Here is a 27,018-nt window from a genome sequence, read left to right as displayed (position 1 = left end):
AGGACATGAGAAAGGTTTTTCTCCAGTGTGTGTTCTCATGTGGTTTTTCAAATTTTGCCTTTGAGCAAAACCTGAATCACACATGGAACACAAAAAAGGTTTCTCTGCAGCGTGTATTCTCATGTGGGTTTTTAAACTGCCCTTTCTAACAAAAGCTGCTCCACACACTGAACAGGAAAAAGGTTTCTCTTGAGTATGTATTCTTGCATGTTTTATCAGGTCTTCTTTTATACAGAATCTTTTACCGCACGCTGAGCATGGAAAATATTTCTCTCCAGTGTGATTTTTTATGCGTCTATTTAGAGACTTTTTGAGGCCAAAACTTTTCAAGTGAGTGTTGTCAGTGTGACATGTCTTATCATCTGTAGAGTCTTCATCATCAGTGTCAGGAGAGTGTGACGTTGTGTCCTCACTATCTGATAGTGGAGCTAAGAGCTGGTCTGCTTGTGATCCTCCACAGTGGTCTCCATCAGCTTCTGTTGTCATGTGTTGTGTTGAGCTGCTGCTTGGAGGCTCCGCCTCTCTCTTCTCCTCACTTTCACCTTTGACCTCACCATCTTCACTCTTCACAGGGACACCAGTCACTGGGAACTCCACCCGTCCGTCAATATGTTCTCCCTCCTGACTGATGCTGTGTTCTGCTGCTTCGTCTTTAATATGGGAGGGCCGTGGCTCCTCCTCTTCCTCTTTAACGTGTTGGAGTTGTGGTACCACTTCTGCCTCTTTAATGTGGGGGGGCTGTGGTTCCTCTTCTGGCTCATGGAGAAGATGATCTGCGGGACAGGAGAAGACAAACGCATGCTTTAGAAAAGTCAAGTTTTGCTCAGTCACATGAGACATTGTCCCGCACCAGCGTATAATCTCACAATCTTATCAGTTTCCCCTCACAGCAGTCAGGGTACTTCCAGCTGACACATGAAAACTTTCGGGTAAATGCTTTCCCAGACCATCGTCCAATTCACTTCATTTATATAAACACACCTTAAAAGTGATTCCTGCAACCCTTAAATTGTTGACAACATTTGTGAAAATGTGCTGTTTCATACACACACAGGAAATAATGTCCTACATCAATCAATCAATGTTTATTTATATAGCCCTAAATCACAAGTGTCTCAAAGGGCTGTACAAGCCACAACGACATCCTCGGTACAGAGCCCACATACGGGCAAGGAAAAACTCACCCCAGTGGGACGTCGGTGAATGACTATGAGAAACCTTGGAGAGGACCGCATATGTGGGTAACCCCCCCCCTCTAGGGGAGACCGAAAGCAACGGATGTCGAGTGGGTCTGACATAACATTGTGAAAGTCCAGTCCACAGTGGATCCAACACATCAGCGGGAGTCCAGTCCACAGCGGGGCCAACAGGAAACCATCCCGAGCGGAGACGGGTCAGCAGCGCAGAGATGTCCCCAACCGATGCAGAGGCTAGTGGTCCACCCGGGGTCCCGGCTCTGGACAGCCAGCACTTCATCCATGGCCACCGGACCTATGCAACTCCCCCTCGCAAGGGACAGGGGAGAAGAGGAGAGAAGAAAAGAAACGGCAGATCAACTGGTCTAAAAAAGGGGGGGTCTATTTAAAGGCTAGATTATACAAATGAGTTTTAAGATGGGACTTAAATGCTTCTACTGAGGTAGCATCTCTAACTGTTACCGGGAGGGCATTCCAGAGTACTGGAGCCCGAATAGAAAACGCTCTATAGCCCGCAGACTTTTTTTTGGCTCTGGGAATCACTAATAAGCCGGAGTTCTTTGAACGCAGATTTCTTGTCGGGACAAGACATGCCAGCCTCCATAGTACTAATGATGAGTTTAAAGGCCTACTGAAATGAAATGTTTTTATTTAAACGGGGATAGCAGATCCATTCTGTGTCATACTTGATCATTTCGCGATATTGCCATATTTTTGCTGAAAGGATTTAGTAGAGAACATCGACGATAAATTTCCCAACTTTTGTTCGCTGATAAAAAAAAGACTTGCCTGTACCGGAAGTAGCGTGACGTCACAGGTTGAAAGGCTCCTCACATTTCCCCATTGTTTACACCAGCAGCGAGAGCGTTTCGGACCGAGAAAGCGACGATTACCTCATTAATTTGAGCCAGGATGAAAGATTTGTGGATGAGGTACGTGAGAGTGAAGGACTAGAGTGCAGTGCAGGACGCATCTTTTTTTGTTCTGACCGTAACTTAGGTACAAGCTGGCTCATCGGATTCCACACTTTCTCCTTTTTCTATTGTGGATCACGGATTTGTATTTTAAACCACCTCGGATACTATATCCTCTTGAAAGTGAGAGTCGAGAACGCCAAATGGACATTCACAGTGACTTTTATCTCCACGACAATACATCGGCAACGCACTTTAGCTACGGAGCTAACGTGATTGCATTGGGCTTAACTGCAGATAGAAACAAAAGAAATAAACCCCTGACTGGAAGGATAGACAGAAAATCAACAATACTATTAAACCATGGACCTGTAACTACACGGTTGATGCTTTCCAGCCTGGCGAAGCTTAACAATGCTGTTGCTAACGACGCCGTTGAAGCTAACTTAGCAACTTAGCAATGGGACCTCACAGAGCTATGCTAAAAACATTAGCTATCCACCTACGCCAGCCAGCCCTCATCTGCTCATCAACACCCGTGCTCACCTGCGTTCCAGCGATCGACGAAGCGACGAAGGACTTCACCCGATCATCGATGCGGTCGGCGGCTAGCGTCGGATAGCGCGTCTGCTATCCAAGTTAAAGTCCTCCTGGTTGTGTTGCTGCAGCCAGCCGCTAATACACCGATCCCACCTACAACTTTCTTCTTTGCAGTCTCCATTGTTCATTAAACAAATTGCAAAAGATTCACCAACACAGATGTCCAGAATACTGTGGAATTTTGAGATGAAAACAGAGCTATTTGTATTGGATACAATGTGTCCGAATACTTCCGTTTCAACGATTGACGTCACGCGCATACGTCATCATACATAGACGTTTTCAACCGGAAGTTTAGCGGGAAATTTAAAATGTCACTTTATAAGTTAACCCGGCCGTATTGGCATGTGTTGCAATGTTAAGATTTCTTTATTGATATATAAACTATCAGACTGCGTGGTCGCTAGTAGTGGCTTTCAGTAGGGCTTTAAGATTTTCATCTTAATCATTAAAGCAGGGGTGTCAAACGTACGCCCCGTGGGCCAGATCAGGCCTGAGAACAGGTTTTATCCGGTCAACGAGATGAGTTTGCCAAGTATGAAAATGAGCCAATTTTTTGAATGATAGAAACTGCTGTTCTAAAAATGTCCACTGGATGTCGCAATCACAATTCTATGTATCCCCTGCTGCAAGAGCATGACTTCAGAGGGGTGAGAACTCTTGTGCTGGTATTGGTGTAAAGAGCCTTAACGGCCAGAACAATCTCATCTTGAATACCATAGAATGATAAACATGGCCTGTCTGTTGACAGAATCGAAGGCTTTCTTGAAGTAATGTAAGATCTTTCTTTCCGTTCCTAATTTCTTCCACTATCCTTCCCCAAAGATAGGATTTGCGAAAGCGTAGAACGTGGATCTACTTTGGGGACAAGTCTGTTTAGGAGCATCTTGTTGTATAACTTCGCCGCTATGGCAGTTAAGGAGATCACGCGATAATTGTCATGAGAGTAAGATTTCCCTTCTTTGGGACAGGTAGAGTGTACGAGGATAGCCAGAGAGGCTGCTTCATGGGAGGTATACACATGATTGCAAATCTCCAGAAGAAGCGGATGGAAGGTCTTATCTTTCCAGATCAGTGGGGGAATATTGTCAGGGCCAGGGGACTTCTTGCTGTTCAGTCCAGAGGTAGCTGTTTGAAGTTCGCTGATTGTGAGCGGAAACGTCTTGATGTTGAGATCGCTCGCAATTTGAATTATTGGGAGGTTCTGTGGGACGGGTGAAGATTCCCCGAGGAGCTTGTTAGTGGTTCAGCCAGCCTTCTTTGCGCTTTTGAGGGGATCCACCCTGTGCAGTGACAGAGGGCCTTTCTTTCCTGCCGGTAATGTCATTGTTTTCCAGGCTGCGCAGTGCTGCTGGGGTAGTTGGAGATGTTTTATGTTGTCAATTTTTCCTTGGATGTAATCGGCGGTTGCTTGGTCATAAGCGCATTGCAGGGAGATCTGTGCATCTGTCACCAGTTTTCTATTGGAAAGCGTGGGGGATTGATCGTACTTCTGATTAGCGGATAGCAAGTTAGTACGAGATGTCACAACAGACTTGTGGCTACTGATGGATTTCAGACTTGGCTTCTGTTTCCGAGGAAGAGTACCTAAAGCTACTTCCTGCACACAAGACAAAACAAGGTTATATTTGTCATTGGGCGGGATTTCCTCGTGACATAGCACTTGGAAGCGGTTGAAGACCTTGACTATGAAATGGTCAACGAGATCTTTATTTCCACTTGTGATTGCCCAGTCAATTTGATTCATCGGATTGACAGTGCCTTTCTTGGAGCAGCGAAGACTGAGGTTTATCTTGGCAGAGACGATTCTATGATCGGATTGCAGGGTGAAAAATGAAGAGTATGTTCGACAGTTTCTAACGCTATTGATTCATTGCTTGCTTATCAAGATATAGTCTAGCTGTGCACGATACCCAGTAGGGTATTGAAAAGTCCAAAATCTGTTAGTAGGATTCATAAAGCGGGTGTTTGTCACAGTAACATTGAATTCAATTGCCAGGTCAAGCAACTTCTCGCCGTTGCGGTTTGTGTTGGTGTTGTACGAGAACAGTGCTTCGTCAGTGCCAATTTTAGCATTAAAACCACTGCATAGAATGAGCATGTTGTGGGCAGGTATGTTATCCACAAGCGAACGAAAGTCTTGGTAGAATTCGTCAACTTCGTCTTCAGATCTTGCATTATGTGGACTGTAGCAACAAATAACGGAGGTCACAGGATTTGAGTGCAACTCAGTAATCAAGATTCGATTAGAGATCTTCTCAGCTTGGACTAGATTTGAGCTGGCTTTGGGGGATCTTAAAATGCCAACTCCGTTGATAGTGGCGTTAACATCGTTTTTGTAGGCTCGACATGTGATCATTTTGCAGCCCAGATGTTTGTGGTACTTTAGCTCATCACTGGGGTGGTGGAATCTATGCTCCTGGATACATATCATGTCAATGTTGCAGGCAATTGCACCATCAAGAAGTTATTCGATGCGACCTGGCTTGGACAGTGTGCAAGTGTTGAAGGTGCTGAGTATTACAGGCCTTCCGCACTTGACAAATGTAGTTTCAAGCCTTCTCCTTTTATCGGGCGCAACCCTTCCTGTGGGGTTTGGGGCTATGCCGTCATCCGTCCCAGTAGAGGGGACAAGGGTCGAGCTTGGAACCGGGTATGCACAGGCTTGAACCGTTGTGCTTGCCATCTTTTCAATAGCTAGATACGTGCTCGAGTCGCCACTCCTGGGCACGGTTTTTGGGGGGTTGTCTCCCCCAGCTATGCAAGGCAAGGGCGCTACACCTTAAGGAGAGAATCATATACTCCCGCATAGTAGTACTTACGCTGCTTATTAGTGGTAGATAATATAGAAAATGTGGATTGCTACGTTCATGCATTGATTGTCAAAGTAAATGTTGGTAATGTAACCTGTTACATTTCTACCCAAATAAATCATTTTGAGAATCTGTACATTTTTGTTGTACTTGTGACTGCAAGGGGACTCATTTTCTGGGCGCACATAAATATGATGAATTGATATGTATCCCCTTCGAACTTGTGTGCTTAAAGAAATGAGGGCAAATTCATAAGTTTTGTTGTAGATGATGCTACATATGGACAGAATAGAGCACATGATGTCAATACATCAGTTGAGGTAAATGCGTGAATTGCATTAAAGGCCTACTGAAATTTTTTTTTTTTATTTAAACGGGAATAGCAGATCCATTCTATGTGTCATACTTGATCATTTCGCGATATTGCCATAGTTTTGCTGAAAGGATTTAGTAGAGAAAATCGACGATAAAGTTCGCAACTTTTGCTCGCTGATAAAAAAAAAGCCTTGCCTGTACCGGAAGTAGCGTGACGTCACAGGAGCTAGTATTCCTCACAATTCCCCGTTGTTTAAAATGGAGCGAGAGAGATTCGGACCGAGAAAGTGATGATTACCCCATTAATTTGAGCGAGGATGAAAGATTCGTAGATGAGGAACGTTACAGTGAATGACTTGAGAGGCAGCGATGGACGTATCTTTTTTCGCTCTGACCGTAACTTAGGTACAAGCTGGCTCATTGGATTCCACACTCTCCTTTTTCTATTGTAGATCACAGATTTGTATTTTAAACCACCTCGGATACTATATCCTCTTGAAAATGAGAGTCGAGAACGCGAAATGGACATTCAGTGCCTTTTATCTCCACGACAATACATCGGCGAAATGCTTTAGCTACGAGCTAACGTGATAGCATCTTGCTTTAACTGCATATAGAAACAAAAGAAATAAACCCCTGGCTGGAAGGATAGATAGAAAATCAACAATACTATTAAACCGTGGACATGTAAATACACGGTTAATGCTTTCCAGGCTGGTGAAGGTTAACAATGCTGTGCTAACGACGCCATTGAAGCTAACTTAGCAACCGGACTGCACAGAGCTATGCTAAAAACATTAGCTCTCCACCTACGTCAGCCAGCCCTCATTTGCTCATCAACACCCGTGCTCACCTGCGTTCCAGCGATCGGCAGAAGGACGAAGGACTTCACCCGATGCGTTTGGCGGCCCGGAGACGTAGGAAGTCAAGGTGAGGTCGGCGGCTAGCGCGGCTAGCGCTCCAACAAAGTCCTCCTGGTTGTGTTGCTGTAGTCCGCTGCTAATACACTGATCCCACCTACAACTGTCTTCTTTGCAGCCTTCATTGTTCATTAAAAAAATTGCAAAAGATGTCCAGAATACTGTGGAATTATGAAATGAAAACAGAGCTTTTTGTATAGGATTCTACGGGGTACCATAACTTCCGTTACTCGGACTTCGTCACGCGCATACGTCATCATACCGCAATGTTTCAGCCGGATATTTCCCGGGAAGTTTTAAATGTCACTTTATAAGTTAACCCGGCCGTATTGGCATGTGTTGCAATGTTAAGATTTCATCATTGATATATAAACTATCAGACTGCGTGGTCGGTAGTAGTGGCTTTCAGTAGGCCTTTAACATCCTGTAATTTGATTTAGATATTTATTCAATTTTCTGCTCTATTAAAACATTAACACCAACGAGAGCATTTTAAAACTCTGCCAGACTCAAATCCATCTATTTGACTGGTGAACATTATCACAGCATTTATTCAGAAAGTATAAATAACGACAAATGAAGATAGAATACTATTAACCGCAACATGTCGTTGTGAAGTGAAGTGTGAAGTGAATTACATTTATGTAGCGCTTTTTCTTAAGTGACTCAAAGCGCTTTACATTGTGAAACCCAATATCTAAGTTACATTTAAACCAGTGTGGGCGGCACTGGGAGCAGGTGGGTAAAGTGTCTTGCCCAACGACACAACGGAAGTGACTAGAATGGCGGAAACGGGGATCGAACCTGCAACTCTCAAGTTGCTGGCACGGCCGCTCTACCAACCAAGCTATACCGCCCCATGGCGGTATATCTCGGTTGGTAGACACCGTGGTTTGTGCAGTCCTTTGAGACATTTGTGAATATCCATCAATCCATTTTCTACCGCTTGTCCCGTTCGGGGTCGCGGGAGGTGCTGGAGCCTATCTCAGCTGCATAATGGCGGTAGGCGGGGTACACCCTGGACAAGTCGCCACCTCATCTCATTGTAAATATGGGCTGTATAAATAAACTTTGATTGATTGATGTAACTGTAAAAAAAAACATTATGATTTGTACATTTTCAAAATGTGTTGTGTTTATTTTAAAACAAAGAAAACCATCTGAAATTGTCTTTATTTTTAGGTTATTATGCCATGATTTTACCAGTCCTGCCCACTTGGGAATATATTTTTCTCCATGAGGCCCCTGAGCTAAAACCAGTTTGACACCCCTGCTTTAGAGACAATGGAATCAATTTGAGGGCTGGAATAACAAGAGGCAAAAATCATGTGCCATCTCCGGGTTGGGGAGGAGATCTTGACCAAAGTGGAGGAGTTCAAGTACCTCGGAGTCTTGTTCACGAGTGAGGGAAGAGTGGATCGTGAGATCGACAGGCGGATCGGTGCGGCGTCTTCAGTAATGCGGACACTATCGATCCGTTGTGGTAAAGAAGGAGCTGAGCCGGAAGGCAAAGCTCTCAATTTACCGGTCGATCTACGTTCCCGTCCTCACCTATGGTCATGAGCTTTGGATTATGACCGAAAGGACAAGATCACGGGTACAAGCGGCCGAAATAAATTTGGGGGTCTCTCCCTTAGAGATAGGGTGAGAAGCTCTGACATCCGGGAGGAGCTCAAACTAAAGCCGCTGCTCCTCCACACGGAGAGGAGCCAGATGAGGTGGTTCGGGCATCTGGTCAGGATGCCACCCGAACGCTTCTCTAGGGAGGTGTTTCGGGCACGTCCGACCGGTAGGAGGCCACGGGGAAGACCCAGGAGATGTTGGGAAGACTATCTCTCATACTTGCCAACCTTGAGACCGCCAATATCGGGAGGTGGGGGGTAGGGGTGGGGCGTGGGGGGCTTGGTCCGGGGTGGGGTGGGGGGCGTGGTTGGGGGCGTGGTTATTTACAGCTAGAATTCACCAACTCGAGTATTTCATATATATATATATATATATATTTTATTTACATTAAAAAACAACAACTTGAATTTCAGTGGTCCTGTGGCTGTCCATTAGATGGCAGTATTGTCCTGTTTAACTTCTCCGTTCTTAATGAGTATATCATTTCGGCCACTGTGTTCAATGGAGAAGTCTGTTCTACAAAATTTACAGGCAACATACACCTTCCCCTTCAAACTGTCCTGGATGAACTGAAATTCTTGTTTCCATTCGTTTTGGAACTTGCAAGCGTATTTCTTCATCTTGCCCCCACGCAGTCTCAGGTCCGCATTGAGCTGGAGGGGGGGCGTGGCCTCCAGCTCCGGCTGAATACCGGGAGTTTGTCGGGAGAAAATCTCTGCCGGGAGGTTGTCGGGAGAGGCGCTGAATACCGGGATTCTCCCGCTAAAAACGGGGGGGGTTGGCAAGTATGCTATCTCTCCCGGCTGGCCTGGGAACGCCTCGGGATCTCCCGGGAGGAGCTGGACGAAGTGGCTGGGGAGAGGGAAGTCTGGGCTTCCTGCATAGGCTGCTGCCCCTGCGACCCGACCTCGGATAAGCGGAAGAAATTGGATGGATGGATGTTTTCGGCCCTTTTTGTCAAAGAAAACTGTTTCTTTTTTATGGCAAACACACAAAATATGCAAAATCTTCCACAAAAAATATTTTTCAAAGTGGAATATTGGATGTGATGTAATCAGAGCCTTGGATAGGTCAATAATTCAAGAAAACATTGATTTTGATTCAATATTATGTTTTGAGCAGTGACAGTTTTAAAGAAAAAAAAACAGCTTTGTTTTATTAGTCAACATTGTAACTTTTTCTAAATTACATTCCACCTGTAAGCTTTTTTATTCTACTTGTGTTGTTTTTGTTTATTTTAATAGTATTTTCAGAATGTGCCGTGGGCCTTTAAAAAATTAGCTGCGGGCCGCAAATGGCCTCCGGGCCACACTTTTGACACCCCTGCTATAGATAATAAAAAGTTAAATCTGATAAGTCTATCAATAAAAAGCAGAGCCTTACGACTCATGCGCGTTTATCATAATGCACAGTCAGGATCTCTGCTTCAGTAAACAATGGCGGTGATGACGTCAGCGATGCAAGCGACACTTGCTAGCTTGTCAGCCACTTCTCCAAGAGACTCCTTTCGAACACTCCTCGCATATTAAGACTTCAAAAGGCACATATTCTCCCTGTTTGTTGACCTACAAAGTATGTTTTAGGGGTGGAGGAGTCTGGTCGGGTGCTGGTTAGCTTGAAGCTGACAGCTAGCCTGTCTCCATCCTGGAACAATGTGATACAGCAGGAGATAAAAGTGAAGTGGACTCACAAAGCCTAAAACAAGTCATTTACTGGAGACATGGCACAGGATGACGTTAAAAAGGCTGACTTTACACTCACCTTAGTGTTCACCATGAAGTCTTTCTTTTGAAAGTTGTCCCAGTTCAAACTGAGGCAGTATTTGTCATTGATAAAACTTCCGGCGAATCAAAATTTACCACCAATAAAAACGCAATAAACGGGGACAGAAATTTGATCCGGCAAATATAAACAAAACAGCTCACCGGTGGAAAGCGATAATCGATCAAATTAAAAAAAACGAGCAAACCGGGCGGTAAAAAATACAAATAAAATCAGGGTCCGGGGGACACACGGGCTTCTGGAATTGCGCGTCCTTTCTGATTTCAATGCGTTAAAAGACACAAAAAGTGCGTTAACGCCAACACTGTGAGTATATACTGTATATATGTACACAGCCAATCAGCTAGAGAACATTGAGTCTCTCCTGGAAAGAGATGCTTCGACAGAAGAGAAGTGGTCATCTCTCAGCGGATCACTCTACGAAGCCGCAGCCCAATCCATCGGATACAACAGGAACAAACATTAGGACTGCTTCGACGAAAACTCCACATATATCTCCACTTTCCTCACTAATACGCATATGGCCCATAAAGCCTCACTCAATAACCCAACCTCTGTTGCCCTTCAACACAACTGGCAGGTATGCAGGAGAGAGGTGCAATGTGTCCTGAGACTACTGCAAAACCAGTGGTGGGTGTCCAAGGCACAAGAAATACAGTCACATGCAGACAGATATGAAATGCATAATTTATATGATGCAATTAAATCCACCCCTGGCCCAAAAACCCAATACTGTCTGCCCCCTTTCGAACTGCTGATGAATCATCTCGTATTAGGGACCCAGCCCTAATCGCCTCGAGATGGGTGGAACATTTTGAGGCCTTGCTAAACCAGCAAGATGATTTAGCACTCCTAGCACATACACCAACATATGCAGGAGAAATCATGCACACTGGAAACAACAGCAGCTTCGCTTGGACTCAAAATCAACACATCAAAAACTAAGTTAATGCGTATCAACAACAAGAACAACTCCCCAATAAACATGGATCATAACCCGTTAGACGAGGTTGCCACCTTTACACACCTGGGAAGCATCACTGAAGTAGGAGTTGGGTTGGGCCCCTTAGTTCCAGTGAAAGGAACTTTGAATGCTCCAAGATACCAAAACATGTTGGACAATTCTATGGGATGGCACTTCAAGTTCATATGTGACCACCTACTCAGTGGCCTAGTGGTTAGAGTGTCCGCCCTGAGATCGGTAGGTTGTGAGTTCAAACCCCGGCCAGGTCATACCAAAGACTATAAAAATGGGACCCATTACCTCCATGCTTGGCACTCAGCATCAAGGGTTGGAATTGGGGGTTAAATCACCAAAAATGATTCCCGGGCGCGGCTACGCTGCTGCCCAATGCTCCCCTCACCTCCCAGGGGGTGATCAAGGGGATGGGTCAAATGCAGAGGACAACTTTCACCACACCTAGTGTGTGTGTGACAATCATTGGTACTTTAACTTTAAGTTCATATGCGAGTAAAGGCAGGTGGCCAAATATTTTTGGCAATATCGTGTATTTCAGTTTTAGGAGTTAAATGGTGGAACAAGCTCAGTGATGAGTTAAAGACGTGTAGTTCTTTGTTAAGGTTTAAAGGCCTACTGAAATGAATTTTTTTTATTTAAACGGGGATAGCAGATCTATTCTATGTGTCATACTTGATCATTTCGCGATATTGCCATATTTTTGCTGAAAGGATTTAGTATAGAACAACGACGATAAAGATTGCAACTTTTGGTATCTGATAAAAAAAAGGCTTGCACCTACCGGAAGTAGCGTGACGTAGTCAGTTGAACATATACGCAAAGTTCCCTATTGTTTACAATGATGGCCGCATGAAGTGAGAGAGATTCGGACCGAGAAAGCGACAATTTCCCCATTAATTTGAGCGAGGATGAAAGATTTGTGGATGAGTAAAGTGCAAGTGAAGGACTAGTGGGGAGTTGAAGCTATTCAGATAGGGAAGATGCTGTGAGAGCCGGGGGTGACCTGATATTCAGCTGGGAATGACTACAACAGTAAATAAACACAAGACATATATATACTCTATTAGCCACAACACAACCAGGCTTATATTTAATATGCCACAAATTAATCCTGCATAAAAACACCTGCGTGTTTGTTATGCTAGCTCCTAGCTCCTCTGCTAGCTCCTAGCTCCATAGAACACGCCAATACAATTCAAACACCTGATCAACACACACAATCACTCAGCCCAAAAGACCGTTTACCTAACCCAAGGTTCATAAAGCTTATATATTTTTAAAAAGTTACGTACGTGACGCGCACATACGGTCAAGTTATCGAATGTTTAGCAGCCAAGGCTGCATACTCACGGTACCTGATATTCAGCTGGGAATGACTACAACAGTAAATAAACACAAGACATATATATACTCTATTAGCCACAACACAACCAGGCTTATATTTAATATGCCACAAATTAATCCTGCATAATAACACCTGCGTGTTTGTTATGCTAGCTCCTAGCTCCTCTGCTAGCTCCTAGCTCCATAGAACACGCCAATACAATTCAAACACCCGATCAACACACACAATCACTCAGCCCAAAAGACCGTTCACCTAACCCAAGGTTCATAAAGCTTATATATTTTTAAAAAGTTACGTACGTGACGCGCACTTACGGTACGGTACGTGTTATGCTAGCTCCTAGCTCCTCTGCTAGCTCCTAGCTCCATAGAACACGCCAATACAATTCAAACACCTGATCAACACACACAATCACTCAGCCCAAAAGACCGTTCACCTAACCCAAGGTTCATAAAGCTTATATATTTTTAAAAAGTTACGTACGTGACGCGCACTTACGGTACGGTACGTGTTATGCTAGCTCCTAGCTCCTCTGCTAGCTCCTAGCTCCATAGAACACGCCAATACAATTCAAACACATGATCAACACACACAATCACTCAGCCCAAAAGACCGTTCACCTAACCCAAGGTTCATAAAGCTTATATATTTTAAAAAAGTTACGTACATACGCAAAAAAAAAGCCAAAGCTGCATACTCACAGTAGCACGTCTGCGTCTTTGTCATCCAAATCAAAGTAATCCTGGTAAGAGTCTGTGTTGTCCCAGTTCTCTACAGGCGTCTGTGTATCCAAATCAAAAGTCCTCCTGGTTAGAGTCTCTGTTATCCGAGTTCTTCCATCTTGACTGCATCTTTCGGGAATGTAAACAAAGAAGCGCCGGCTGTGTACTGTTGTGGCTGACTACGTTCGAAAAATACGTCCATTTCGCACCGACAACTTTCTTCTTTGCTTGCTTGGCTTCCTTCTCCATAATGCAATGAACATGATTGAAACAGATTCACGAACACAGATGTCCAGAATACTGTGGAATTATGAAATGAAAACAGAGCTTTTTCATATTGGCTTCAATGTGGAAGGCATACCCGTGTTCGTCGGGCTACGTCACGCGCATACGTCATCCTCAGAGGCGTTTCGAACCGGAAGTTTAGCGGCAAATTTAAAATGTCACTTTATAAGTTAACCCGGCCGTATTGGCATGTGTTATAATGTTAAGATTTCATCATTGATATATAAACTATCAGACTGCGTGGTCGGTAGTAGTGGGTTTCAGTAGGCCTTTAAGAAAACCTTGAAAGGTGAAATAATTGAAAATGATAAAATATAGAAACAATTACTTTCATCCCATTGATTTTTCTTAACGTTGATGTTCCAGGCAATCTAATTTTCAGTGAATTCGGTCATTCTTTTTCTTTTCTTTTTGTGTGTAAATGTGTATGATTGTTAGAGGCCTACTGAAAGCCACTACTACCGACCACGCAGTCTGATAGTTTATATATCAATGATGAAATCTTAACATTGCAACACATGCCAATACGGCCGGGTTAACTTATAAAGTGCAATTTTAAATTTCCCGCCACACTTCCGGTTAAAAACGTTTTATTATGCTGACGTATGCGTGTGACGTCACGAGGACAAGGGAAGTATTCGGAGCCCGGAGAATCCTATACAAAAAGCTCTGTTTTAATTTCATAATCCCACAGTATTCTGGACATCTGTGTTGGTGAATCTTTTGCAATTTGTTTAATGAACAATGGAGGCTGCAAAGAAGAACGTTGTAGGTGGGATCGATCGGTGTATTAGCGGCTGGCTATAGCAACACAACAAGGACTTAGCAGAAGCCTAGCCGATGCTAGCCGCCAAACCCACGGATGAAGTCCTTCGTCGCGCCGTCGATCGCTGGAACGCAGGTGAGCACGGCTGTTGATGAGCAGATGAGGGCTGGCTGCCGTAGGTGGAGCGCTAATGTTTTTATCATAGCTCTGTGAGGTCCGGTTGCTAAATTAGCCTTAGCGTCATTAGCCACAGCATTGTTAAGCTTTACCAGGCTGAGAATTATTAACCGTGTAGTTACATGTACATGGTTTAATAGTATTGTTGATCTTCTGTCTATCCTTCCAGTCAGGGATTTATTTATTTTGTTTCTATCTTCATTTGAGAACGATGCTATCACGTTAGCTCAGTAGCTAAGTGTGTCACCGATGTATTGTCGTGGAGATAAAAGTCACTGTGAATGTCCATTTCGCGTGCTCGACTCTCATTTTCAAGAAGATATAGTATCCGAGGTGGTTTAAAATACAAATCCGTGATCCACAATAGAAAAAGGAGAGAGTGTGGAATCCAATGAGCCAGCTTGTACCTAAGTTACGGTCAGAGCGAAAAAAGATACGTCCTGCACTGCCTCTAGTTCTTCACTCTAACGTTCCTCATCCACAAATCTTTCATCCTCGCTCAAATTAATCAATCGTCGCTCCAAATCTCTCTCGCTCCATTGTAAACAAAGGAAAATTGTGAGGAATACTAGCTCCTGTGACGTCACGCAACTTCCGGTACAGGCAAGGCTTTTTTTATCAGCGAGCAAAAGTTGCGAACTTTATCGTCGATTTTCTCTACTAAATCCTTTCAGCAAAAATATGGCAATATCGCGAAATGATCAAGTATGACACATAGAATGGATCTGCTATTCCCGTTTAAATTTTAAAAAATCATTTCAGTAGGCCTTTAAATGTCTAATCTGTACTGTTAAACTGGTCACACAAAATGGTTGATTATATGACCGAAAAAAACCTATTTCATTCATTCATTCATTCAAGTTATACCAAATGTCACGTTCTTGTCAATAATCAAATGAAGTGAATTATATTTATATAGTGCTTTTCTCTAGTGACTCAAAGCGCTTTACATAGTGAAAGCCAATATCTAAGTTACATTTAAAGCAGTGTGGGTGGCACTGGGAGCAGGTGGGTAAAGTGTCTTGCCCAAGGACACAACGGCAGTGACTAGGATGGCGGAGGCGGGGATCGAACCTGGAACCCTCAAGTTGCTGGCCCAAATATAGAGTTAGTAAACATGTGAGAGTAAGAAGTCAACAAACCTGTTCTGTGTAACACAACTTGATGTTTCTTGAAAACAGCGTCCAGTAGTTGATAGTTCTCCTCTTTCGTTCTAGAAAGTTCCGCCTTATATTCTGCTATCGTTCTTTCTAACGCTACAAATATTTCCTCGACGGCAGCAGTTAGTCGCTGATCCACCAACGCTCTCAACATTTGTAATGTAGACATTTTCACACAATCAAAACACTTTACTCTCACACTTGATCTCTACTTAGCGATGTGTTGATAACTTCTGTCTTCTGTTAGCAGCTAACAAGCTAAGCTAACTAGCGAGCGAAGCTAACTAGCGCGCTAAGCTACTCGTGCACCAAGACAATTGTATCCTTAAATAAAGAATCAAATAAGTATTTTATACGAAATAAATATTTACAAAGTGGAGAACAAATAATAAGACTGACTTGTCAGCGTCCTGCTTGTCACTACACGTCGACAAGATAGGTACCGGAAGACATGATCGGTCTGCGCTTGCGCGAAGATGACGTCATTTCCCGGACACGCATTTTATTTTTTTCAGGCGGAGCTTCTGCTACGTCATGTTTTGTGATGTTTGTATGTTTTATTGGTGTTAGGTAAAAAAAAATAAAACAACTTACCTAGGAGTAAAAAGTAACAAGAATATAACAACAAACAAGGGATAGATTTAAAAAAGTTAATGTAAAGTGAGGCTATTAATGGTTTAAGATACTTTTTACTTACAACAAGCTTTTGGTTCTTAACCTTGTTGGAGGTACCGAACCCCACCAGTTTCATACGCGCATTCACCGAACCCTTCTTTAGTGGAAACAAATAAAAAAATAAAAAATAAAAAAAATTATATATATATATATATATATATATATATATATATATATATATATATATATATATATATATATATATATATATATATATATATATATATATATAAAATATCTATATTAAAAAAAAGGAAAAAAAAAAGATATATATATATATATATATATACATTTATTTTATTTTTTTTCAAATTCAAAACAAAGTTATATGTTTTTTTTTTTACTGGTGCACAAAATGAAGCGTGCATGAACAAGAACTCACAACAAATGACTGCTACTAGGCACAGATCGCGCTCGGAACAATTGTATTAGACTTGTATCCAATAGGGAATAAATACATCTGATTTTAAGTTTATGCATCGTGTCCTCTTTAAACATCTTCTGGCTCCAGATTAAACGAATACGACGACACTGTCTCAGCAGCAAACGTGAACGGCTGTCTCACCTATGCTGGATATGACTCTCTTGTAGGGAAATATCCGTCGAGAGACTTTGCAATTGATTGAGACTTTTATTAGTAGGTTGCACAGTGAAGTGCATATTCCGTACAATTGACCACTAAATGGTAACACCGAATAAGTTTTTCAACTTGTTTAAGTCGGGGTCCACTTAAATTGATTCATGATACAGATATATACTATCATATATACTATCATCATAATACAGTCATCACACAAGATAATCACATTGAATTATTTACATTATTTACAATCAGGGGTGTGGAGGGGGCGGGGGTTAGGATATGGACAGCAAGTAGTGGACATATAGAGAGAGAGAGAGAAAGAGAGAGAGAGAGAGAGAGAGAGAGAGAGAGAGAGAGAGAGAGAGAGAGAGAGAGAGAGAGAGAGAGAGAGAGAGATCAGAAGGCATAAGAAAAAGTATCTGCATTTGATTGTTTACATTTGATTATTAGCAATCCGGGGAGGGTGTTAGTTTAGGGTTGTAGCTGCCTGGAGGTGAACTTTTAGTGCGGTTTTGAAGGAGGATAGAGATGCCCTTTCTTTTATACCTGTTGGGAGCGCATTCCACATTGATGTGGCATAGAAAGAGAATGAGTTAAGACCTTTGCTAGTTCGGAATCTGGGTTTAACGTGGTTAGTGGAGCTCCCCCTGGTGTTGTGGTTATGGCGGTCATTTACGTTAAGGAAGTAGTTTGACATGTACTTCGGTATCAGGGAGGTGTAGTGGATTTTATAGACTAGGCTCAGTGCAAGTTGTTTAACTCTGTCCTCCACCTTGAGCCAGCCCACTTTAGAGAAGTGGGTAGGAGTGAGGTGGGATCTGGGGTGGAGGTCTAGAAGTAACCTTACTAGCTTGTTCTGAGATGTTTGGAGTTTAGATTTGAGGGTTTTGGAGGTGCTAGGGTACCAGGAGGTGCATGCGTAATCGAAAAAGGGTTGAACGAGAGTTGCCGCCAGAATCCTCAAGGTGCTTTTGTTGACCAGAGAGGAGATTATGTAGAGAAATCTCGTTCGTTGGTTAAGCTTTTTGATTACCTTGGTTGCCATTTTATCACAGGAAAGGTTAGCCTCTAGAATGGAACCTAGGTAGGTGACCTCATCTTTCCTGGTGATAACAATGTCACCCACTTTTATGGTGAAGTCATTGACTTTCTTAAGGTTGATGTGGGACCCAAACAGGATGGATTATGTTTTACCCAAGTGTATGGATAGCTTGTTGTCAGCGAGCCAGGTGCAAGTTCTACACAGCTCAGCACTGAGGATTTTCTCCACCTGTGACTTGTCCTTGCCGGATACCAGCAGGGCAGAGTCATCCGCAAACAAAAACAATTCACAGTCGCATGCCGATGACATGTCATTTATGTATATAAGGAACAGTAAAGGTCCCAATATAGTTTAATAACTTATAAACGCATGCTTACCTTAGCTAAAGCTAAATACTACTCAAATCTCATCCGCCTCAACAAAAACGATCCTAAATTTCTGTTTAGTACAGTAGCATCGCTAACCCAACAAGGGACTCCTCCCAGTAGCTCCACCCACTCGGCAGATGATTTTATGAATTTCTTTAATAAGAAAATTGAACTCATTAGAAAGGAGATTAAAGACAACGCATCCCAGCTACAACTGGGCTCTATTAACACAAATACGACTGTATATACGACGGACACTGCCCTCCAAAATAGTCTCTCTATTTTTGATGAAATAACATTAGAGGAATTATTACAGCGTGTAAGTGGGATAAAACAAACAACATGTTTACTTGACCCACTTCCTGGGAAACTTATCAAGGAACTGTTTGTATTATTAGGTCCATCAGTGTTAAATATTATAAACTTATCACTTTCCTCCGGCACTGTTCCCCTAGCATTCAAAAAAGCGGTTATTCATCCTCTGCTCAAAAGACCTAACCTCGATCCTGACCTCATGGTAAACTACCGACCGGTCTCCCACCTTCCGTTTATTTCCAAAATTCTCGAAAAAACTGTTGCACAGCAGCTAAATGAACACTTAGTGACTAACAATCTCTGTGAACCTTTTCAATCCGGTTTCAGGGCAAATCACTCTACGGAGACAGCCCTCGCAAAAATGACTAATGATCTATTGCTAACGATGGATTCTGATGCGTCATCTATGTTGCTGCTTCTTGATCTTAGCGCCGCTTTCGATACCGTCGATCATAATATTTTATTAGAGCGTATCAAAACACGTATTGGTATGTCAGACTTAGCCTTGTCTTGGTTTAACTCTTATCTTACTGACAGGATGCAGTGCGTCTCCCATAACAATGTGACCTCGGACTATGTCAAGGTAACGTGCGGAGTTCCCCAGGGTTCGGTTCTTGGCCCTGCACTCTTTAGTATTTACATGCTGCCGCTGGGTGACATCATACGCAAGTACGGTGTTAGCTTTCACTGTTATGCTGATGACACTCAACTCTACATGCCCCTAAAGCTGACCAACACGCCGGACTGTAGTCAGCTGGAGGCGTGTCTTAATGAAATTAAACAATGGATGTCCGCTAACTTTTTGCAACTCAACGCTAAGAAAACGGAAATGCTGATTATCGGTCCTGCTAGACACCAACATCTATTTAATAATACCACCTTAACATTTGACAACCAAACAATTAAACAAGGAGACTCGGTAAAGAATCTGGGTATTATCTTCGACCCAACTCTCTCGTTTGAGTCACACATTAAGAGTGTTACTAAAACGGCCTTCTTTCATCTCCGTAATATCGCTAAAATTCGTTCCATCTTGTCCACTAGCGACGCTGAGATCATTATTCATGCGTTCGTTACGTCTCGTCTCGATTACTGTAACGTATTATTTTCGGGCCTCCCTATGTCTAGCATTAAAAGATTACAGTTGGTACAAAATGCGGCTGCAAGGCTTTTGACAAAAACAAGAAAGTTTGATCATATTACGCCTATACTGGCTCACTTGCACTGGCTTTCTGTGCACTTAAGATGCGACTTTAAGGTTTTACTACTTACGTATAAAATATTACACGGTTTAGCTCCAGCCTATCTCGCCGATTGTATTGTACCATATGTCCCGACAAGAAATCTGCGTTCAAAGAACTCCGGCTTATTAGTGATTCCCAGAGCCAAAAAAAAGTCTGCGGGCTATAGAGCGTTTTCTATTCGGGCTCCAGTACTCTGGAATGCCCTCCCGGTAACAGTTAGAGATGCTACCTCAGTAGAAGCATTTAAGTCCCATCTTAAAACTCATTTGTATAATCTAGCCTTTAAATAGACCCCCCCTTTTTTAGACCAGTTGATCTGCCGTTTCTTTTCTTCTCTCCTCTTCTCCCCTGTCCCTTGCGAGGGGGAGTTGCATAGGTCCGGTGGCCATGGATGAAGTGCTGGCTGTCCAGAGCCGGGACCCCGGGTGGACCACTAGCCTCTGCATCGGTTGGGGACATCTCTGCGCTGCTGACCCGTCTCCGCTCGGGATGGTTTCCTGTTGGCCCCGCTGTGGACTGGACTCCCGCTGATGTGTTGGATCCACTGTGGACTGGACTTTCACAATGTTATGTCAGACCCACTCGACATCCGTTGCTTTCGGTCTCCCCTAGAGGGGGGGGGTTACCCACATATGCGGTCCTCTCCAAGGTTTCTCATAGTCATTCACCGACGTCCCACTGGGGTGAGTTTTTCCTTGCCCGTATGTGGGCTCTGTACCGAGGATGTCGTTGTGGCTTGTACAGCCCTTTGAGACACTTGTGATTTAGGGCTATATAAATAAACATTGATTGATTGATTGATTGATACTGCCTTGGGGGACTCCACAGCTCACCGAGAGGGGGGGGGGGGGGGGACACGGTGCCGTTCACCTCTACCACCTGCTCCCTCCCCTCCAAGTAAGATTGCATCCAGCTCCATGAGGTTTTGTTAAATCCGATTGCTCTGAGCTTATCCAACAGTATAGCGTGGTTAACGGTGTCAAAGGCCTTCTGAAGGTCCAGCATGACCATGCCGCAGTATTTGCCCGCATCCACCTCATGTTTGATGTGGTCGTTCAGATAGAGAAGACATGTGTCAGTGGAGTGGTGCTCAAGTGAACAAGTGCGTGGCAATTGTTTGCTATAGTTCCAGGGGTACAGAAATGTCTCCTATTCCAGACACATCTTTGATCTTACTTACACAGTCGTCCAGGAGGGGAACGTTTGCAAAGTTATTGTTTTCTGTTTGCCGTTTCCATAACGGTAGATTTTTTTTAAAAAGCCTTCAGGTGTTCTTCCGCTTCCATGATGTTGACTCCACCACCCTTTACTGGGTATCCATAATACGCCGATAGGGAGAAGTTTTTATCAAACGATGAGTCGGGTGTGTCTTGACCTCCGCCGAACCCCTGAGGCCGACTCACCAAACCCCTAAGGTCCGATCGAACCCAGGTTAAGAACCACTGAAATGATCTGAATAAACACAGAGTCGTCACATTTTGGTTGATTGTAGCAATCCATGCTAGCCTTCGCCATTAACTCTTCTTTTCAGCTGTTTCCGTTTGTCCAGAAATATGCGTAGGAGTGCGATAAAAGCTAGTAATATCTCTCCCACCTCCATTGTGGCAATTAACAATGGCACACGTCGTCGGCATTATGAATAGTACTGGATAAATGATCGCCAACAAGTAACCTTTTATGTAAAGTCACTTTTGGAATGTCACTTCCGCCCTTCAATATGCACACCAGCAATACATTGTGGGAAATGTAAAACAAATCCGAAACTCTCCATTGCTTAGATTCCAAATAACGTCACGTCACATCATTGAATACACGTGGTGGTCAAGTCAGCGCCATTTAACCTTTCATGAAGAAAAACACCCTATGCTTGTGTTGTTTTCAGCTGTACAAACCTTTCAAATTGCGAAAAGCATAGAGGTTTCTTCAGAGTTCCTCAAGAGGTAACCAAGAATGGTGGAAGAGTGCAAGATTTTACGAAAGACGACGACAAAATTAGCCCGCACTCCAGTCCAAGGGAGCAGGTTTCAACAAAACAATGTCTTTCCAGCGCATTTAAAAATTGACAGGTGAACAAAAGTTACCTTAACCTACTCAGTGGCCTAGTGGTTAGAGTGTCCGCCCTGAGATGGGTAGGTTGAGAGTTCAAACCCCGGCCGAGTCATACCAAAGACTATAGAAATGGTACCCATTACCTCCCTACTTGGCACTCAACATCAAGGGTTGGAATTGGGGGTTAAATCACCAAAAATGATTCCCGGGCACGGCCACCGCTGCTGCCCACTGCTCCCCTCACCTAGTGTGTGTGTGACAATCATTGGTACTTTAACTTAACTCCCTGGTCTATAAACTAAAATATATCAACACAAAATAACAAAAATAACTAAATGATTTCATAGCAAAAGCACATTGTAAAGAGAAAGAATTTAGAATGATGGGAAAAGTAAGATTAAGTAAAACTAAAGCCAAAATAAAGAATAATTAAATCACATAGAAAATCAAATGAAAAGAAAGACGGTTCAACCAGTAACTACTAATAGAAACTTCAGTAACTATTTCTAAACAAGTTAAATCTACAAAACAAATCAAATCAACAATGAGGGAAGTGAAATTGATGGCAAAACTAAACAAAATAGTTCTCCAAGATAACTAAAATATAAAGAAAGAATATAGCCAAGAAAAGTGTACGCCAAAGATTGTTTCATTAAAGGCCTACTGAAATGAAATGTTTTTATTTAAACGGGAATAGCAGATCCATTCTATGTGTCATACTTGATCATTTCGCGTATTGCCATATTTTTGCTGAAAGGATTTAGTAGAGAACAACGACGATAAAGTTCGCAACTTTTGGTCGCTGATAAAAAAAAGCCTTGCCTGTGCCGGAAGTAGCGTGACGTCACAGGAGATAGGATTCCTCACAATTCCCCGTTGTTTACAATGGAGCGAGAGAGATTCGGACCGAGAAAGCTACGATTACCCCATTAATTTGAGCAAGGATGAAAGATTCGTGGATGAGGAACGTTAGAGTGAAGAACTAGAGAGGCAGTGCAGGGTGTATCTTTTTTCGCTCTGACCGTAACTTAGGTACACGGTCTTATTGGATTCCACACACTCTCCTTTTTCTATTGTGGATCACGGATTTGTATTTTAAACCACCTCGGATACTATATCCTCTTGAAAATGAGAGTCGAGAATGCGAAATGGACATTCACAGTGACTTTTATCTCCACGACAATACATCAGCGAAGCTCTTTAGCTACTGAGCTAACGTGATAGCATCTGGCTCAAATGCAGATAGAAACAAAATAAATAAATCCCTGACTGGAAGGATAGACAGAAGATCAACAATACTATTAAACCATGGACATGTAACTACACGGTTAATAATTCTCAGCCTGGCAAAGCTTAACAATGCTGTTGCTAACGACGCTGAAGCTAACTTAGCAACTTAGAAACCGGACCTCACAGAGCTATGATAAAAACATTAGCGCTCCACCTACGCCAGCCAGCCCTCATCTGCTCATCAACACCCGTGCTCACCTGCGTTCCAGCGATCGACGGCGCGACGAAGGACTTCACCCGATCACAGATGCGGTTGGTGGCTAGCATCGGCTAGCGCGTCTGCTAGCCAAGTAAGTACTCCTTGTTGTGTTGCTACAGCCAGCCGCTAATACACCGATCCCACCTACAACTTTCTTCTTTGCAGTCTCCATTGTTCATTAAACAAATTGCAAAACATTCACCAACACAGATGTCCAGAATACTGTGGAATTATGAGATGAAAACAGAGCAGTTTGTATGGTGACACATTGGGTACGAATACTTCCGTTGCCGTCGTGACGTCACGCGCATACGTCATCATACATAGACGTTTCCAACCGGAAGTTTAGCGGGAAATTTAAAATTGCACTTTATAAGTTAACCCGGCCGTATTGGCATGTGTTGCAATGTTAAGATTTCATCATTGATATATAAACTATCAGACTGCGTGGTCGGTAGTGGCTTTCAGTAGGCCTTTAAAGCCGGCGTGCTTTCAGCGGTCTGCCACAGAGGGGACTTAAAGGATGCAGAAGGAAGAACACACCCCACAAGTCGCCCTGCACCGGGCACGTACCCACTGCGGAGCCCAAAGCAAACTGCGGCAGTCATACCACCATGTCGACTGAGCCCGCACATCATGGTGCGGGCTCAACTGGTGATTAGTACCGCTTTTGTACCCCCACAGCCCCACCAGCTGCGTTCCTTGCTTCATGCACCCGTCACAGGACCACCGCCAGACTGCGCACCACCCAGTGACTGTCGTCGCCAACAGCCTACCTGCCGCCAGCACGCCACAGGCGCCAAATGCCAAGACCGGGACCACTGACAGCAAGGCAGGGATGGCGTGAAAAGCTTGATTGGTAACCCGGAACAGGTGAGCCCAGACTGCCAATCAGACAGGTGAACCAATTGGAAGAATAGACTTGTTTTTGTTGTTAAACATCTCAAAGAATCAGACCATTTGTCATGAAATTGTCTGATTATTCATGTTTGCTATTGAAGTAATTGAACAGTAACTAAATGTAATTTGGAATTTGTTCAATCGTCAGGTAGTTTGTTAGTAACATAACCAACTTTGTGTGACTTCCTCTAGACCAGGGGTCACCAACGCGGTGCCTGCGGGCACCAGGTAGCCCGTAAGGACCAGATGAGTAGCCCGCTGGCCTGTTCTAAAAATAGCTCAAATAGCAGCACTTACCAGTGAGCTGCCTCTATTTTTTAAATGTTTTTTATTTACTAGCAAGCTGGTCTCGCTTTGCCCGACATTTTTAATTCTAAGAGAGACAAAACTCAAATAGAATTTGAAAATCCAAGAAAATATTTTAAAGACTTGGTCTTCACTTGTTTGAATAAATTCATTATTTTTTTTACTTTGCTTCTTATAACTTTCAGAAAGACAATTTTAGAGAGAAAAATACAACCTTAAAAAGGATTTTAGGATTTTTAAACACATATACCTTTTTACCTTTTAAATTCCTTCCTCTTCTTTCCTGGAAATTTAAATCAATGTTCAAGTAAATTTATTGTTTTTATTGTAAAGAATAATAAATACATTTTAATTTAATTCTTCATTTTAGCTTCTGTTTTTTCGAAGAAGAATATTTGTGAAATATTTCTTCAAACTTATTATGATTAAAATTCAAAAAAAATATTCTGGCAAATCTAGAAAATCTGTAGAATCAAATTTAAATCTTATTTCAAAGCCTTTTGAATTTCTTTTAAAATTTTTGTTCTGGAAAATCTAGAAGAAATAATGATTTGTCTTTGTTAGAAATATAGCTTGGTCCAATTTGTTATATATTCTAACAAAGTGTAGATTGGATTTTAACCTATTTAAAACATGTCATCAAAATCCTAAAATTAATCTTAATCAGGAAAAATCACTAATGACGTTCCATAAATTATTTTTTAAATTTTTTCAAAAAGATTCGAATTAGCTAGTTTTTCTCTCCTTTTTTTCGGTTGAATTTTGAATTTTAAAGAGTCGAAATTGAAGATAAACTATGTTTCAAAATCTAATTGTCATTTTTTTTCGTGTTTTCTCGTCTTTTAAACCGTTGAATTAAGTGTAAATATCATTAATTATTAATAATAACATAGAGTTAAAGGTAAATTGAGCAAATTGGCTATTTCTGGCAATGTATTTAAGTGTGTATCAAACTGGTAGCCCTTCGCATTAATCAGTACCCAAGAAGTAGCTCTTGGTTTCAAAAAGGTTGGTGACCCCTGCTCTAGACAGTACAATACATTGTATTACTTTTTTTAATTTTTACGTTAAAAAAAAGTTATTTTTAAGATGTAGGGGATTTAATTTTGCCGTTGCATTGCGCCACAATCAATTACATTAGGGGAAACCCAGACTTTCTAAATGTTGCATTGAATAATTTAAACTTGACTCAACTGAGAAAAATCTTCTATTTCAATAAAGACATATGAAAATAAGACATTTCAAGAACTCTGTGTCAGTCAATCCGGGTCACGGCACCAAACAGCTCAATGAATTAGACCATTAGTCATGAAAAACAGACATTTTATTCCACAAGGTCACATGCAAAGGATACAGCGCTGGTTTCAAAATAGCTAGTACAAACAAAAATGTCTATCTTACAAAAGGTGTACATAATTATATTGTATAGTGTACAAGTACAAGTAGTAGGACCGCTAGCACCACCACGGTGGGGACTTGTTTTGGAGACAGCAAGCCTGTGAAGGGGCACACTGAACCATAACATCAAAATCACTGCTAAAATATTTGCAGAAGTACAAATTGATGTGTTAATACAGAACTTAAAGGTAGAATAATAAATATAAACTGTTGTGTGGATGTTGTTTTCCAGGATGTGTAACAAAGAATAATATTTACAGTCGTGGTCAAAATTTTGCATACACTTGTGAAGGACAAATGTCATGGATGTCTTGAGTTTCCAATCATTTTTACAGCACTTATTTTTTTGTGATAGAGTGATTGGAGCACATACTTGTTGGTCACAAAAAACATTCATGAAGTTTGCTTCTTTTATGAATTTATTATGGGTCTACTGAAAATGTGAGCAAATGTGCTGGGTCAAAAGTATACATACAGCAATGTTAATATTTGCTTACCGTACATGTCCCTTGGCAAGTTTACCTGCAATAAGGTGCTTTTTGTAGCCATCCACAAGCTTCTGCTTGAATTTTTGACCACTCCTCTTGACAAAATTGGTGCAGTTCAGCTAAATTTGTTGGTTTTTCTGACATGGACTTGTTTCTTCAGCATTGTCCACACGCTGAAGTCAGGACTTTGGGAAGGCCATTCTAAAACATTAATTCTAGCCTGATTTATCCATTCATTTACCACTTTTGACATGTGTTTGGGGTCATTTTCCTGTTGGAACACCAATCTGCGCCCAAGACCCAACCTCCAGGCTGATGATTTTAGCTTGTCCTGAAGAATTTGGAGGTAATCCTCCTTTTTCATTGTCCCATTTACTCTCTGTAAAGCACCAGTTCCATTGGCAGCAAAACAGACCCAGAGCATAATACTACCACCACCATGCTTGACGGTAGGAATTGGTGTTCCTGGGATTAAAGGCCTCACCTTTTCTCCTCCAAACATGTTGCTGGGTATTGTGGCCAAACAGCTCCATTTTTGTTTCATCTGACCACAGAACTTTCCTC

At 42.4% G+C, this 27,018-nt stretch overlaps 2 protein-coding genes across 3 annotated transcripts in view; both read right to left on the bottom strand.

The window, feature by feature from the left end:
• Positions 1-13,260, bottom strand: part of LOC133664756 (cadherin-12-like) — a 224,916-nt gene extending 211,656 nt beyond the window's left edge. Inside the window, exon 1 of the mRNA XM_062069654.1 lies at positions 13,189-13,260. The gene's annotated coding sequence lies outside the window, so the exon portion shown is untranslated. The remainder of the gene's footprint in view (positions 1-13,188) is intronic.
• LOC133664758 (zinc finger protein OZF-like) overlaps positions 1-27,018 on the bottom strand; it is a 49,174-nt gene that overhangs the window by 1,718 nt on the left and 20,438 nt on the right. Inside the window, exons 1-2 of one of the 2 annotated variants that reach the window (XM_062069659.1) lie at positions 15,580-16,056; positions 1-773 (exon numbers count right to left, since the gene is read on the bottom strand). The exon at positions 1-773 is cut by the window's left edge and continues 1,718 nt beyond it. In XM_062069659.1, the coding sequence (XP_061925643.1) occupies positions 1-773; positions 15,580-15,766 (960 nt within the window). In that variant the 5' untranslated portion in view covers positions 15,767-16,056. Of the gene's footprint in view, positions 774-15,579; positions 16,057-27,018 lie in introns of those variants that run through there. The other variant, XM_062069658.1, reaches the window with a different exon arrangement.

This window comes from Entelurus aequoreus, linkage group LG14 (assembly GCF_033978785.1).
Source record: "Entelurus aequoreus isolate RoL-2023_Sb linkage group LG14, RoL_Eaeq_v1.1, whole genome shotgun sequence".
In the NCBI taxonomy this organism is placed as follows: Eukaryota; Metazoa; Chordata; class Actinopteri; order Syngnathiformes; family Syngnathidae; genus Entelurus; species Entelurus aequoreus.
Note: the sequence above shows the minus strand (reverse complement) of the source record. Positions and strands in the feature narration are given on the sequence as shown.